The sequence below is a fragment of the Lutjanus erythropterus genome, chromosome 8 (assembly GCF_056507025.1).
Source record: "Lutjanus erythropterus isolate fLutEry1 chromosome 8, fLutEry1.hap2, whole genome shotgun sequence".
NCBI lineage: Eukaryota > Metazoa > Chordata > Actinopteri > Lutjaniformes > Lutjanidae > Lutjanus > Lutjanus erythropterus.
Window position 1 is genome coordinate 38,307,673 of NC_139324.1, and position 18,141 is coordinate 38,325,813.

General features: G+C 39.9%; 1 protein-coding gene across 1 annotated transcript in view; it reads right to left on the reverse strand.

Moving 5' to 3' along the window:
* The window catches only part of LOC146323266 (contactin-associated protein-like 5), a 143,117-nt gene that overhangs the window by 90,395 nt on the left and 34,581 nt on the right, over positions 1 to 18,141 (reverse strand). The window contains exon 2 of the mRNA XM_084725479.1: positions 747 to 857. Within this exon, the coding sequence (XP_084581605.1) occupies positions 747 to 857 (111 nt within the window). The remainder of the gene's footprint in view (positions 1 to 746; positions 858 to 18,141) is intronic.

Here is an 18,141-nt window from a genome sequence, read left to right on the forward strand (position 1 = left end):
AATTCCTCTTACCAGGAAACCAATATAGGACAATTTAGCCGACTTCATAAATGAGTCAAAAATAAGTGCATTTAGACTTTTTCTCCTGTCATCAGCAAAACAATTTACACATTTAAAATAATTTATAAAAGACAGATATAAATCTTTCATTTGCAGAAATTCCTCAGTAGTATTATTTGGGAATGACTGCAGTAGAGTTTAATATTAAAAGAGAGAATGCTGCAACAAAGCCAAGTGCACATTTTTTCTTTTTTACTGATCAGTGTCACATTCTTAACTCAAAACCACGATACAATCCAAACCATGACCCAAAACCACAATACAAACCTGGAGTCCATCTCTATTTATTTCCACGACATCATAAGTTTCTCATACTGCTGCCATATTAAAATGGCCATATTGCTGATGAGACTCTGGACTAAATATTTACTTACATTACAGTCACAACAATGTCAAAGTTGTAGGAGGTGGCGATCCAGGACAATGATATGTAGTGTGACGGCCCGGTCCACTTGAAACCGCAGATTAGAAAAACAATTAACCCAGTTTCCATCCAAATTGATTTGAGGTTGAAAGTGATTTGAGGGTAACAAAATGTTTACATATGACATTAATGTTACAGCGTGGAAAATTTGTTTTGTCAGCACGTCCTGCTGTAGAGATAAAAACAGTAAAGATAAAAGGGTGTCTGACATGTCTGTATCTACAGCATGTAAAATTACTGAACATCCTCTTATCTCACTCACCATCTCTTCTGTTGAGCTTGGCGTTATGAGCAGCATAACTGATGGAGGACTGTGAAGAGCTCTGGAAGGACGACTGCGGTAACGTGGACACCAAAGGGCTGTTGCAGTTATCTGTGAAAGAAAAATAACAAAGTGTGAGCCTTGAGCAGCATTTTTCATCTGAAACTGGAATTTAAGTAAATAACACAAACAAAGAGTTTGAAAAGTGTCAGACATGTGAGATGTGAGAAAATATCTCAACGCGATAAGTGTTAATTAAAAATCCTCGATGCTCTGTTTCTCAGCCGAGGAGGAACTTCTCTTCTGTCACTTCTGTTTGTCACTTAGTTCCCAGTTATTTCATTGCACATTTGTAACTTTTGGTGACACTTTTGGTATTTTCTTGCAAACTAAAAATATATCTTAAAAATGCCACAAATCTACTATCAGCAGACAGTTGGCACATGCATGCAGCCGTGCATGAAGCGGCATTTTGGGACATAATTTTTAAACAAGACATCGATTAAATTGTCTCTCAGTCAAGGTTTAGTTACAAGCAGGGTTGGAAAAAGTATCACATTCTTTACTTTAATGCAATACCAAAAAGTCCTACATTTAAAATCATACTTAAGTAAAAGTATTTAAGTATTTAGGTATGTTAGGTATGTCTGCTGATTGAAGAGTTTATTTAGCTGAAGGAGGAGAATTTTCTCAGCCCAAACAAAATGAAAAACTGTAATCTGAAAAGTGTAAGGAAACTGTCATGTGGACTAATTAACAGGCAGCAGAGCCAAAGCCCAGTGTTATATTTTATTATTTTCTACATTTTGTATTTTCTAACAACTCTCATTTCTCTGTGCACTTATCTTAAAACATCTGTAAACCCAAATCCATTATAATCTTCTAACAATGTAATTTAGGGTCTTATGTACATAATAGTGGGTGTATAAAAAGTATTAGAAATAAGATTTAATCCAAATTCAAAATATTGTTGTTTTTGTATATGTTCCTGTTGTGGAATTTTTTTTACATGGAGATATATTTAAAAATTATTGAATTAATTCCACAAACAGTTCATAAAAAGTCCTGCAAGGTAAAAAGACTGTCCATGTCGTCTGGTGTTTGTAAAGAGAGCAGAGACGGCAGCTTCAGTTCCCCGCTGGAAAACGCAGCCTGTCGACAGTAAAGTGGCGAACACGATCTAAATATAGAGTACTCTTAAACCTGTATTGATTTTTTTAGGTGGTCCTTCGTTTAGGTGGATAAAAGACGTTCTTGCTGAGCAAAGGAATCTCCACACTGTACAGTAGAGACAAATGAGAATAAGAAAGCAAAGAAGCACAAGAAGACCAGTTTAACTTATGTAACACACAGCAAACAACCAGCAGCTCCAGGATGTGGAGAGAATTTTGTTGGAAGAATATAATCAGATTTTTCATGACGCTGTACAACAACAAAACATCTGTACAACAGGCATGCTGGAGACTGTATGAAGAAAAAAACGTAGATCATACTGAGGTCTTTTGGGGATGTACAAAAATGTTCAAAAACTGGAACGATGCATGGGGCGAGGTGAAGGAAGTACTGGGATATACGATACCGAATACATGGGAGGTGCTGCACCGAAGCAACCTGACAAGAGAAACTGTTCAACGTAAGAACCGATACTTGACCAAAATCCTTTTAGCAGCAACAAAGAAGGCTATTACCAGGAAATGGCACAAAGAGGACCCTCCTGCTCTAAGATGTTGTTGAAGAGATATATGACATGGAAAGACTCACTCATTTACTGACAGTCCAACAATCAGAATTCACAGAAAAATGGATCAAATGAGTCCACACACTCTTGAAAAATGGTCCAAACACCAAAATGAGCTGTTTTCTAAGTTGCCAAGTTTTCAGAGGCTTCAGGATTCCTGTTTATGTCTCATTCTATTCTGTAAAGGTGAAGAAAACTGGTTTAAAAGAGGGAGGGTTGTAAGTGGGAGCACTGGGATGTCAGGTGTGACTGTCTGGCAGTTCATGGCCCGTGGGTCAGGGAGGAGGGGCCCTCAGCAGAATTTTGCTCAGGGCCCCTCGGAGGTCAGGGCCGGCTCTGTCAGTAGATATCAGTGGAAAGTAAATCTGCTATCAATAACATCTCTAGACTCGCGGAGAGAAACAGAACAGACATTCACACATGAATCATTTGTGCCAAGTGAGTCTTAACATAAGCTGTTCCAACCCTGTTCGCCCTCATAATGTCTGCTGTTGGATAAATCCATTTTTTTTCTTAAACAAACAAATAAACAAACAAATGATATTGAAAACATTTGAACAGAAAACGTATGACTCCCCTCTGACTCCATCAAAGCGATTTCCAGCAGTCTTGGCAGCCTGTCCACCCTTGTTAAACCCCACGCCAAAAACCTTAGTGTGAAATTTGATTCCGCCTTTCACTTTGACAAGCAAGTTAATGCAGCAGAAAAGGCCTTTTTTCCCCAACCTCCCAGTATCAAAAAATGTTTTCCTCTTTCTTGAGAAAGTCTTCCATTATATATATCATATATATCACCTTTAAATCCTCCCACTAAGGCTGAATCTGAAACTCCCTGTGTAGCGGGATTAGTCAGTCATCCCTGTCCCGCCTACAGTCGGTCCAGAACGCTGCAGCCAGCTTCCTGTCAGGTATCCGAAAAAGGGCAGATAATACCCCTCCACTGTCTGCCAGAACATTCAGATTTGATTTTGAGGTTATCCTGGAATGGGCAGCCGCCCCTCCTATATCGCAGACCTCCTAACCCCTTATTTTACCTCCAAGTCCCTCAGCGAGCCTGACTCAATCCCAGGGGTCTCCTGTGACACTGAGTACGAATATGTGACACAACTTATTTTTAGGGCTGACCCAGACTAAGGACTTTTTAAAAATCAAATCAGATTTGGCTGTACGACACAAATATTTGATGATTTCATCTTTTTTTCAGCTCAGCTTGTCACATTAAAGTCATATCACCCTACATGAGACTGGAACGGTGTCCCACAGGGTTCAGTTTTGGTTCCTTTACTTTTCACACTGTATATTAATAACGTTGCCTCTTTTGATAATGTCTGTAAGGTACATTTTTATGTAGATGATTACATACTTTATTCATCTGCTTCCACATTAATAGGAGCCTCTTCTATTTACTCCAGCTCTCACCTCCTGAACTCAAACTCATTTTAAATGCAGCAAAAACAAAACTTATGCAATTTTCTAGATCCTGCTTTTTGGAGGACTTTAATTTCAAAATTTGCACTTTAGATGGCACTGAAATTGAAAGAGTGTCCTCCTGTAAGTATCTCGGAGTAATTATTGATGAAAAGTTCTCCTTTAAACCTCATATTGATGAGCTAGCTAAAAGTTTAAGGATGAAACTTGGCTGCTAGGAGAAGGAAGCAATGCTTTTGTATGCTTATATAACTATCATTTTAAAGCTGCCCAGTCACCTGACATCCCTCATTATTTATCGTTGTAATCTCAACCAGACCAGATCTCAGGACTGGTTACAATTGTTTTGTATTGTTTTATGATTTTAAAATGTAACCAGGGCATCACTGAAAATGAGACCTTGGTCTCAATGGGTTTCCCGGGGTAAATAAAGTTAAATAAAATAAAATTACCAGTAAAAGCATTTACATACCAACAGTGATGCAAATAATCAGCATGAAATTGCAAATATTTCGGAGGTGAGATTTTGACCAGTCTGACTGTTCACATCAAGAGCAACGCAATTTTGTGAATAAATTATTAAACTTAAAAAAATAAATCGCACCTGACCTGGAGTTCCTTTAACTCTTTAAAATGAATAAAATAAATCAACATACCCAGGTACCACCGGCTCAATTTGAACCTCAGGCACTGTGCATATCAACTAACTCAGTTTTTCACAAACAATAAAGCAATAAATAAAATCAAAAACATAAAAGCCCTGGTTATAAGAGTCTGTTGTTGAAGAAGGGCACATACAAGTCCATTATCTTTACGTTTAAATATCCATGTACATTTTTTTGTCATAAATCATCCATTTCATATAAAGACATTTTCTATCAGTCTGAGCAAAATCCCACCTCCTTAAATACAGAATTAGGAATATTAGAGCACATAATTAAGCAGCTCAGGGTACAGAGATGAAGTGCAAAATGAAAGGAAGAAATAAGTTCATATATCAATAAGTAAGATTTGGTTCATACAGAGCATGTAAAATTTAAGTAAAGAAGGTATTAACAAACTGTATGTGAGCTCAGGTTTCATATACTGTATAATGATCTTATATATGGCAGATAAAATGCTGATAGAACATTTAAAGGGCATTTAGAGCAGATGAAAGTACAAAGTATATGGAAGCACATAAAAATACTAAAATAATGATCCTATAACAAGCACAATAATGTTGAAATAAATCACTAAAAATAATAATATGATATGATAATGGAAAGTATAACCATATTAATTGCAGGCCATCTTATAAAAGTGAGTTTTGGGAAGGTGCTTGAAAGCTGCAGTGGCGTCTGCTGATCTCACTGAGGGGAAGGCTGTCACCGAAAATGCAGAGTCACCCTCAGTTTTCAGTCTGGTCTGAGGAACAAAAGGTTTTGATCAGCTGATTTCAAGGGCCTGGCGGGGGCGTGCAGAGACAAAAGCTCCTGGAGGCAGACCATGGATGGCCTTGTAGGTAATTAATAAAATAAAACATAGCTAGGATTCTCGCTTGTTTATAATGTCTCATTGCAGTGTTAAGCGTGTGTATTTTTATAAGCTTTCATCTGTTTTATCCTGTTATTCTGATGCACTCTGACTGACAAACCAGAATAAAAAACGCCTGCTCGACTGACGGGGTCTCCGACTGGTTTCTTTCGGGGGGCAGCCCTGCTTACTTCACTACTTCTTCTCAGAATAATGAAGTTCTTGCTGGAGTTTGACCTGTTTAACCTCACTGTCACAAGGCTGCACAGGGTCACAACACCCAGCTGTTGTTCAGCACGTAACACCGAGAGTGATCTCCTCATCTGACTGAACGACAGCATGTTTCTCAAACACTGACGCATACAAGTTATTTTTCTTAAAGCTGAAAAACGTATCTGTGTTGAGATGCTTCCAGTTGTTTTCTGTCACAGCTTTAGGACTTTTTGGGGAACATTTTTATGGAACATTTGTCAGTATGGTGAGGCAGAAAAGAATGAGACAGACTGCACTTGAAGCTAATAAAGTGGCCTGTCGTCTGAATCGGTTAAACTGCATTTTTTTGTATTCATTCTGCTGAGAAAGAAAGAAATAGAAAATGCATCCTTGAGGAGTTGAAGTTGTGGGGTGAAAGTAAATTATCAGCCTCTCAGATGTGAGCAGTTTTAAGTGAAGAATAGTAGGAAAAAAAAAAGTCAGACTCACTTATCCACTTCTCAAATCTCTCTCCAACAGTCCATTAACTCGTGCAGTGACCCCTGAAAACAGGACAAAGCAGGGCTGTAGTCCCCCGTATGTGTGTGTCTGTGTGTGTGTGTGTGTGTGTGTGTGTGTGTGTGTGTGTGTGTGTGTGTGATTGCTCTGTTTAATCCAGCAATGTGAGATTAGAGCACTTCCAACATGCAGGAACAGATTATGTGCAATGCTGCAAGCTGGCTGCGCTCCACGTCTGTCGTGGTTTCAATGTCCGCTGGAAACGTTTCAGAAGTCGGGCGTCTGTTCATCGGCGGCCACGTTTACAACAGAGTTTACCGTCGTTTGGCTGACATTGTTTCACAGCAGCTCATTTAGATGCTAACAGATGCTTTGCAGCTGTTTCGAACATGAGGGCCTTTTGTTTCTTCTACTTTTCTCTGTCATCACTCCTTTTGAATGTTATGATTGCCTGTCTTTTACCTGTGTTTTTCTAAATTTTTTCCTAATGATGCTGTGATCATTAAATATTTTTCTGCAGCTCTGCAGCTCGGTAACAACTGCTGCTGCTTGTTTTTTTCTGTAACTAGTTCTACCAAGGTCACACATTTCATGCCACGGTTTGGTGGGGACAATAAATACGTCCCAGTTGGAGAAATGACGAAAAAACAAACCCAGTTACTTCTTCTTGGCACTACAGTCTCCTGCAACTATGTCCTCTCACACTCTACCTTGTTCTCCTCTGTGATGTCTGCTTGCTCTTCTGTTGCTTGTTGTCTCAACATTTCAGAGCGACAGAGACAAAGAGTGTCCGTCTCTGGCACACGGTGTGAGCAGAGACACTGTGCTGCTGTCAGAGGAGTACTGACTAAGATTGCAGTGTGCATGGAAACTATGACAAATGATTATTTTTGTGGATATTTCTCACTATCCCTCTGATTGCCTGAATAACTCACTAGATTTGTTGAAAGTCACTTAATTCATATATAAAATTTTTGGGGAGTAAAAAGACACCCATGGCAACAGGTGGGCAGTGGACCAAACCAATGTGAGCCACAATGAGAGGAAACACACAATCTTTCATGTTTTGCATCTATAAATTGGATAGGTGCTTTGTTACAATACAAATCTCACTAACTAACATTTTCTACACTCTCACAGACAACATTGGCTATATTTGAATTCTCTGATCAAAATTATTGCTTGGGACGAATTCCATAATCCCTGGATATAAGAAGGGACATGTCCCTGTTGTACCTTCTACACCAGGGGTGGGGAACCTCCGGCCTCAGGGCCGTATACGGCCCGTGAGACCATTTCTACCGGCCCGCAACACAATAATTTTTTTTATATATTTTATATATGCACTTATAGTATGAATAAATAAAAAATCAGGAAAAAAAATTATCGACAGCCATTAGTTTTCTGAGATAAAACAGACGGTTATGTATGTCCGAGTCAACGTCAGGGTCAGTGAATACAGCATGTGATGCAGTGGGCCGGAGTGATTGACACGGATGACAAGTGATGCATCATGGCGACTGTCAAGAAAAGGAAGGTGGATGCAGAATGCCGCGTATTCCAGGAAAAATGGACAAATGATTTTTTCTTTGTTGAAGTGAAAGGCAAGCCAGTGTGCCTAGTTTGTGGCGAGGCGCTGGCAGTGATGAAAAAGGCAAATGTCGAGCGCCATTACAGCTCGAAACATGCTAAACTGGACGAGTTGAGAGGACAAATGCGTTTGGATAAAATTAACGCTCTTCGTCGGAGTTTGGGTGCTCAACAAGCAGCTTTCACACGACCACATACTGACAGAGAGAATATTACGCGTGCAAGTTTTGTGGTGAGTGAATTAATAGCCACGAAGCTGAAACCTCATGCCGAAGGAGAGTTTGTGAAGGAGTGCCTCGTAGCCGCCGCTGAGCTGCTTGCGCCCGACAAAGTGAAATTATTTCAAAGCGTCAGTTTGTCTCGAAGAACCGTTGCAGATAGGATTACTGATATGGCACAAAATATTGAAAAAACACTGAAGGACACTGCAAGAGACTTTGAGTATTTTTCTCTGGCCTGTGATGAGACAACAGACATCACAAACACAGCGCAGCTTGCCATTTTTGTGCGTGGGATTACGGCCGAGTTTGAAACAAAGGAGGAGTTGCTATCTTTGCAAGCCATGCATGGCACTACTAAAGGTGAGGATTTGTTCAATAAAGTTGTTGTGGCCATGAACAAATTTGAACTGCCTTTTGAGAAGTTGAGCGGCATCGCCACTGATGGAGCACCTGCAATGGTTGGCGCGCAAAAAGGATTGACTGCATTACTCAAAAAAGAAATGAGCCGTCTGAGTCTGGATCCAAATGATTTAGTTGTATGCCACTGTATCATACATCAAGAGAGTCTGTGTGCACATTCCCTGAAGCTCAACAATGTGATGAAAACCGTCGTGTCCACCATAAACTTCATCAAAAGCAGAGGGCTGAACAACCGCCAATTCAAGGAGCTACTCAGTGAGCTTGAGTCAGAGTACGGTGATCTGGTTTATCACTGTGAAGTGCGATGGCTGAGTCGTGCAAATATGCTTGCACGGTTTTATACACTGCGGGAAGAAGTCAGACACTTCATGGAGATGAAGGGGAAACCTGTCATGGAGCTCAGTGATGGCAAGTTCCTCAGTGATCTGGCCTTCATGGTGGACATCACCAAGCACCTGTCAGAGCTAAACATCAAGCTGCAAGGTCCCAACCAGCTCGTCAGCTCTCTGCTTTCACATGTGAAATCATTTGAAGTGAAGTTAAGGCTGTGGCAAGGACAACTGGAAAGGGGAAACACCGTGCACTTTCCCACCCTGCAAGAACAAAAGCCTGATGTTACGACTGAATATGCTGGTGAGTGTGCAAACCTCATTCAGGCATTTGATGAGAGGTTTCGTGATGTGAAAAATATACAAAGGGAACTGGACATGTTTGCTATGCCATTTAATGTGCAACCATCTGATGTGCCAGACAACCTCCAAATGGAAATAATTGAGCTGCAAAACAACAACGAGCTCAAAGCTAAGTACAACAACCTCTCTCTGCTGGACTTTTACAAACTGTATGTTTGTGCTGAGGATTTTCCCATCCTGAGGAGACATGCCCTGAAGTTTGCATCTCTGTTTGGGACAACGTACCGCTGTGAACAGTTCTTTTCAAAACTGACACTTGCAAAGACTCGCTTCCGCTCAAGACTGACTGACCCAAACTTGGAAAACCAGCTTCGAGTAGCATCATCATCACTGCCAGCTGACATCAAATGCCTCGCCAAAGAGAAACAGTTCCAACCATCGCATTAGGTGAGTCTGACATGCATAGAAATGCAGCAATCATGAGGCTTAGTAACACAGTGATTGTAGACTTTTTTTTTTTTGTCTTTTTTTGCATCCCTAGGTATGTGTTCATACTGGTATGGCCCTCAGAGGACTTTATAAAAATTGAAATGGCCCTTGATATGAAAAAGGTTCCCCACCCCTGTTCTACACCCTCGAGTGCTACAACGAGACTTTTAAAACAGTACGAGTGCCAAAACAGTGGCTGAACCCGCAACTTAAACAAAGCACAAAATGAGAGATGATGATGAAAGAGTGGCTTTTTCATTTTTTCAGAAGTGGGCGCCTCTGTAGCTCAGCTGGTACAGTGTTCACCCCATGTACTGAGGCTGTTGGTCCTCTGCAGCGGCCGCTGGCTGAACTCTTGCAGTTTGCTGCACGCCATCCTCTCTCTGTCCACCCACTCTCCTGTTATATCTTCAGCTGTCCCTATCAAATGAAGGCAAAACATGCCCCAAAATATAATCTTAAAAAAACAAAACAAAAACAAACATACAAAAAATATTCACTGTTTAACATTTAGTATTAAACTCTAAATAAATACAAAACATGTGGCTAATTTGCATAATATATAAAACCTAACCAACTACTATAACTTTTATTCTAACAGTTACATGATGACAGTACATAAAAAAGTGTAGGCTACAGAAAGTGAAAGTACTGAAGTGATTAAAATATAATGCATGCATTTCTTGTCACGTCTTGGAGCCACAGTCTGTAACCGCTTATCCCGATGGGTCGTGGGGGTGGAGCCTATCCCAGCTGACACTGGGTGCTGGTGTTTTTGTGTCTCTTTGCATCTTTCCAGTCCCTGGGCCTGTGCCCTGTAGCCCCACTCAGTAAATCCATCCAGGCTCACATCATGACACATTTTCTTCTGCTGTGCATTTAAAATCAACATGTAGGTGAAAACATCACCATTTAATCATTTAAGAAAACTCTGACAGTCACGATAGTGTAAAAGTGGACGGTTTGACTGCTCTGAGTCACTGACCAACAGCTGATTTGAAGGATGACTAAAGTGGATCTTTCTTCGGCTGAGCTGATTTGCAGATGCAGATTTTCATCAGGGAAACACGAGGACCGGCGTCTCATCCAAACACTGGAACTGTGATTATTATTATGCAGACACAAGGCTCTCCGACATCTGTGAGAGCCTCCTTGACATTTTAAACCCCGAAAAGGACAACTCTCGCTCCGCCAATCTTCCTCTGTATCTGTCCATCATTTCCTGCTCACTGGCTGACAGTCTGACAAACACAATGGCAGGTCACACTTTGACTGTTTTCAGTTCAGGCTGTACAGTTTGTAAACCGTTGCAAACATTTCCATTCATTTCCCTTTGGTTTATAATTAACAATTATCATATACATATACAAGTCTCTATTTCTATGCATGGAGTAATCCATATAATGTGTAATCATCCTGTATAATACACTGCATATTTATATTTACACTGTGAAATCATCATACAATAACATCTATTCATTTTACAAGCTAATATTATAAATCTTTAATGACACAACATGTGTGCATTACAACATGTGTGCAATTATCCTCAACAAATATATATTTCATTTTATTGTATTTGTCACGTGGTCTTTTTTCTACCAATACTTTTGAGGCGTGAGCCGTTATAACGAGTGAATAAAGTTTATCTTATCTTATCTCACTCTACTTGTACTTTCAGTCCTTGAATTTTATGAACGTTAAGTCGAGCTGCTGTGCACTGACAAGTCTCTTACTTAAGCTCTCTTAGCAATTAATTAGAAGTGCACTGATTGAAACTGTCTCTCTGTTCCATATAAATACTAACAATTTTTTCCCCCAGAAAACTTCTTAGGACTTCATAACAAAATCATGGACCCTTAAAATAAGGTGTTGCGTTGGACTATAACTAAGTTATTGCAGACATAATATTTCACTATGATGGATTAATCACTGCAGACCTAATCAATCACTGTGATGGATTATAAGTCAAGCAAGTGTCAAGAGTCTGTTTTTAATAATGTTTATGAGTGCGTAAATTATCAATCCAGTTTCTTCTATGGCAGCTCTGAGGGGACACACTAAATCACGATGTTATGATGGTAGAGGGCTCATGATGCCACCTTCCTAATATAGTGTCATTTATTCTGGAACACTGTATTCTTCCAGAGTTTTTCTTCACTTTTTTTTTTTTTTTGCATTTTCGGTTGACCTAAATGTGCAAATTGTCTCTATTTTCCCCTTTAAATTACACAGTTCCTTCCAGGAAGCATTCTTGGAAATTGTTTAAATTCTTAAAGTGACTGTAACTCGAACAAAAATGTAAAGATCAGTGTTTGTGGTTTAAGGGTACATCACTGATTTAGCTTTGCAGTCTCACAACACTGTCAAACTTGTGAAGGGCAATTTAAAGCAAAAAAATCTAAATCTGTTCAGTGGAACTGGATAAATCCTTATTTATTTTTCTTTTGTCAAAACCTGACTCCTCCAAAAACCAAAATGCAGCTTGACTGTCATCTGGAGACACTGCAATAATACTAACTAAACTAAACTAAACTAAACTAAACTAAACTAAACTGAGAGACATACAGACATTAAAAGCACATCAGACATAAACTACAATAATCTAAGATCATGTGGAGCATCATAAAATTAGCCCCTATGTTTTCATGTGTTTCTCCAGTATCACAGTGGCTTCAGCAGCTTGTTTAACTGAGTTTTTGCCACGCCAGTAAATTAGTTTGTTGCCTTGTTTATTTTGATCCTGGGGTACCTGTACCTCCAACCAGAGGGGAGAACTCAGAGTGGGTGGGATCTGTCCATGCAGAACTCGTCTGTCTTCTCAGCCAGTCTGATCAGGTGCAGGTGGCACAGGTCAGTCTGCAGTTGCCCCATGATTCTACCCACAGGGTCTTAACAAATTTTTCTAATCTGTTCTTGTGAGTTATTTTGGAATGTCCATAAAAGCATACGATACAATAACACAGGAAGCTCTCAGTAAAGAGTTTGTAAAAGAAATAACACACTGAATATGGATCAGTACCTCATACAACCCCACTTCAAATAATCCAAACTATCCCTTTAACACACAGAAATGAGATTGATATCATCTCGCTCTCAAAAGGAAAGCAAACATTTATGTTTGCCATAATTCTGAAGAGGCTTAGACATGCAAAACAGCTGTTATTGTCTTTTTCTTATCAGATGCAACTACAGCATCTCTCCAAGCCTCCGGTTCCTCCTTTAAAAGCTTTATAGGATTCTATTTCGTCTCCATTCCATCTGCACTTTACACCCCCACACACGACAAATGAGACCTTGACGTCCTGGAAAAGCGAATACAAACCAATAACGTTTTTATGGCACAAGACATGTTTTTAAATTGACATGTGGAGCCATAACTGTCAGGCTCTGCGGGCACTAAAACCATTTCTCCATGTGCAAAATGTGCATCTTATAAACCCCGTTGTTCACGAGCCAAACAGCGGGCTGTCAATCACGGAGACTTATGGATGGAGGCTGATTTGGCTGCTGCTCGCCGCCTCCTTGGCCTGTGGGATAATTGAAAATCCTCTACAGCCATGAATGTGATTGTGTTATGGCACACTCTCTATGCAAAGCTCCCGGGCTTAAATCTCATATTCATGCAAGCCCAGACGTGCATCTGCATGCGACGGCACAAACACACGACTGTGACAGAGTGTGAAAAACTCTCGAAGCCATAAATACATCAAGTGTTAGAAAAAGAAGCAGAGCAAAGACTTTCAAGTGCCGCAGTGATGTTTCTTTGTACAGGCCAACAGCGTGGCGGCTGCACACAACACGAGGAGTCAGCTAAACACCCCGGGCTTGTGTTACACCACCAGAGGTTATCACTGATTGTGTTTGGGATAAAAATAATAGATGCCACCGCTTCCTCCCTCCGTCCTATCGGCTCCTCCTGGGGAGCGATGATGCAGTGATGTGCGCAAAGATGGATGACACATTCGGATTCAGGCCGTGAGCTCCCACAGCGCTCTTTGGCCTCTGAGATGTTAATCAGTTAATAAAGAGCTCCATGAAGATGTTTGACATGTTGAATAACAATCTGTAATTTACTCTGCACACATGAACTGGTCAGGAGAAGGACAAAGAGTAACACAACTGAATGACAAAGTAAAACAACTCAAGGCGAGGTAGGGCTGCAACTAATGATTATTAAAGATAAGATAATCCTTCATTATTCCCATCACTGGGGAATCTGCAGTGTTACAGCAGTAAAGGGGGATATGAAAATAGAAAAGAAGCAAAAAAAGTGAGCGATAACTAATAAACAAGAAAAACAATTACAATTTTCATGATCAAAATGATCCGTTGATCATTTTCTCAATGAATTGATTATATGTTTGGTCCATAATATGTCAGAAAATGGAGAAAAGTGTTGATCGCTGTTTCGACCTCAAAAGTCTTGTTTGGTCCACAATCCAAAGATAATCAGTTTACTATGAGAAAGAAGTCAAGAAATCCAAAAATATTCACATTTGGGTTGCTGAAATCAGAGACCTTTTTCTTAAGAAAATTGCTTACTTGCTTTGGCAATTAATTTAATAGTTGACAACTCATTAGATTAATCAAATAATCATCTCAGTACACACACACACAATCAGACAGACTGTGAGTGTTCTGAACTCGGTGAGGAGTGTGAGGTAAACAGCCTGCAGCATTAGACTCTTTGCAATCTTTTCACACTGCAAATTAAGGATTTAATTCAACCAAACCAGAGTTGGTGATTGTTGGAAGAGTGACCAGACTGACAAAGATGGTATTTGGTCAGTTCTGCATGTTTTTCTGTCGAGTTTGACCGACGTGTGTTAACGAGGTGATTAAGCCGGTCTTAGTGCAAAAAATTTGAATCCACAAGGTGTATGGTTGTATTTCTCTGTTTAAAAAGGAAAATACGTGTGAGAATGTTTAATTTCTTGACACTGTGTGCGTTGATTTTATCATTCATTTTGCTTATTGGAAACAGTCACACGTAAACACATGAGAAACAAATGACTACAACACTTTGCTGACACTGTTAACACCCAGCTCACCTCTGTTATTCCAGAAACCGTGAAAGAAACTACTCTGTGCTTACGAGCATGCAGCACGAGAGAAAATGTGGTTTTCACTGGCATCCCTGAACAAACCCAGAATAAAAGAATTTGTGACCAAAAACAGCTCAGTTTACCTCCAGACAGTTGGCATGGCGAAATTTAAACTAGTTTAATGACATAAAAGCGGACAGCTACAAGGAAAAGACTCCAGAGTCCACAAGAATCCTGCAACACTGCAATCTGAAAACAGATGATGAAGGACCGAAAAATGCAATAATTTTGCTGCTCGGTTGTTTGGTGTCTATAGTCTGTGTTTACTGTCTGCAGGTCCTTCTCTGCAATACACCCTTCATCAACACACCACATTATCAAGCAGACACACACACACAGACACCTATATCAGCATTAATGTCCAATTTCTCATAATAACCTCTTCAAAATGTCATCATTCAAAGTCATAACCTGGAATATCCGTGGAATTGGTTCTCAGGGGGGAAATATTATTGTACTGAATCACTTGGTCATGCTGCAAGCATTATAACAATAAACACATCTCTCAGAATCAGACTACAATAAAACAATCAACACACTTCAGCACAAAACAAAAAGGTGCATGTATTTTTTTAACTAAAAAGTCTCACCCGTCCATGACACCACCATCACATGCTGTATATCAATCAATAACAGCTCAGTGGAGTAATCAGTGATGGACCGAACACCAATGATCCAGTCTTTTCTCAGGTTTTTTTTCCCCTAAGCCTCAAGTAGGTGACTTTAACGCACCGGACCAGCTGCACGTCATCTTGCCCGAAAGTGCAAGGCCACACCTCCTTCTGGGGGAAAACTCATAGTTTCATACAATGGGAGAGATAGGAAAATACCAAAAATCTGGTTCTCCATCCTTTCTGGAAAGGAAAGGATGAACGGAGAGCAGTGAGAATATCTGAGCCTCCAGAGGACAGTAATTGTTCCTACTGATGGAGAGCTAATGGTCGCTTTTTATAACTGTTAATTCAATATCAGCAGTTTCTGGCCACTGTGTCGCCTCACCAATCCACTTTGATGGGGGAAGACTGATGCTGCATGACAGCTGAGTTATTAACCTAAATTTATTAAGACATTGCAAATGCTCAGGGTAAGGTAATAATAATAACAGAATGATTCAAAACTGTAATAAAAAACATGTAATGTTGCATTGTTGTCTGTGGGATCTTCAGTTTTCTATCCCCCAAAAGGGGACACAGCCTGACATTTTGGCGAAATACCCCTATGTACTGGTCTGATGTATCGATCAGTAGCCAGAACAACATTTCAAGCAGGAAGCAAGTCAGGCAGTCAACATATACAAACAATTTCTTTGGACAACAATAATTAAACACCTCATGAATGATTTTGGTCTTGGCAACAAGTGGCGGCTGCAGCACCCAACTGAAAGAGAAATCTTATTCTTCTCACCAGTTCCAGCTTGTTCTCACTCCCAGTGCATCAAATACAGCAGCCTGGTCAGTGGTCCTGTGCCTCAAACTATGTCGGTGAAGGTACCCCTCATGCATAATTTCTGGAGGTGCCCCTCGTAGCTTTATATGCCATCAAAAGCCAGTCAAACACAGACTTTCATCCAGGAGTCTGGGATCTGTGTCCTGTATAAAACCAAAAGTCAAAGTCTTTCAGTTACATAAAGTATGTAAATTACAGACATGAACTTGTGATCTTAACCCAGATCATGATCTTTTCCTAAAGCTAACCAAGTAGGTTTGTTGCTTAAACCTATCTAAGTAGTTTTTATGCCTTTACTTTGAAAGTCTACCAGGATGTTGCAGATATTTACTAGATAATTTGACTGTGGAAACCTGCACGTGACTGACCGAGCCGCAGTATTTGATGATGATGATGATTTGATGTTGACCACTGATATTCACATATTGTCTTCTTCCTCACCAGCAAATCAAAAGTAAATAGTATTTTAGACTCAGAGATCCCCTAATCATTATCAATGACCACGTCCCACTAACACTTGGAACAGAACCAGTCACCACTTTGACACGTCTCTTCTCAAAGACCTTGAGTTTGACAGTTATTACAAAGGAGGCAACTTGAAATAAATTAATCTCCAAAGTCATCACTAACTCTTCAGTGGGAAAAAACAGGAAAGGCATTTTAAGAAATAAAATAATTATGTGTTTATAAGAGAAAGAAACTGGAACAAGGCAAATCAAACAACTCGATAATATTGATGCAAGTAGCCCAACAGAGAAAACCCAGAGTGAATAAGAAAATATCAATTTACCTCTACCTCTACTGATTTAATGAAACTGAAAAAGAAAAGGAAAAAAAAACATTCCTCATTATTAAAAACTTAGTGGGGAAGCCCTAAAAGCACCCAAAGTTTTTATGCCAATTTATATTCATCAGAAAAGGACCCAAGTCCAGAAGAAACCAACTCATTTATCAACAGTGAAGACAGTGAAAAACAAACTTAATTCACCAGTGAAACAGGATGAACTCACTGCCCTGTTCCAGCAAATACCAAAACACCAGGACGTGATGGCCTGCCTTGCTGAGTTCTATTAACACATCAGGCCCATTCTGGCACTTCTCTTCAACAAACTGATAACTACAAAGACAAAATGCAAAACTTCCAGCAAACATGAACACAGCCAAGCCCATAAAAAGGACAGAACCATGCCATCAAATTACCCTAATCGATGCGGCTATAAAAATAATTACTGAGGTGCTTACGAACAAAATAGAAAAGTCTCTCCATCCAGATCAAACAAGTTTAATCAAGGGTACACACTCATCCACATGCAGACTTTTAATTGATTGCCTTCATCACTACAACAGGCAGGAACCATCCTTAGATGAAATATTTGATTTTGGCAATCATTTATTAACTCAACCAAGATTGTTTACACCTCAGCCTCCGCACACGCGGCACAAGGGGTCAAATCAAGGAGGCCTACTCTTTCCAGACTACATGAAAGGAATCTAGCAAACATGGTAAGATCAACCTCTACGCAGATGATATGTTGCTGTTCCTTCAAAAACCTCCCTCATGGCCACAAGACACAATTAAACTTATTGAATCATAATCCAATATCTCAGGCTTCTCTGTTAATTAGAATAAATCAGCTGGGATGTCGCAGACCATACACCAATATTCAATTATGCACAGATCACATCATGTATTCATGTTTCTGCCAGGCCATCAGGGATCTTTCGGCTCAACGTCAATCCATCACTCAGAACAATAAATAACAACATTCATCACTGGACGGACCTGCCACTACCCATTATAGGAAGAACAGCCACACTTAAAATGACAATAACGTCTAAAATAAACAACACAATGTGAAGAGAACTCAAGGGATTGGGACTAAACAGCTGTGTAGCCTTAAGAAAACCACTTATCAGTGAGATTAATCAGAAAAAAAGACTTCAGTTTGCTAGAGAGCATGAAGATTGAACTCTGGAGCAATGGAAAAAGGTCATGTGGTCTGATGAGTCCAGATGTTATGATCTGGGGTTGCTTCAGTTGCTCAGGTCGAAGTTCAACAACATTATGCGGCCAAAAATTGAGGTCAGCTCACTACC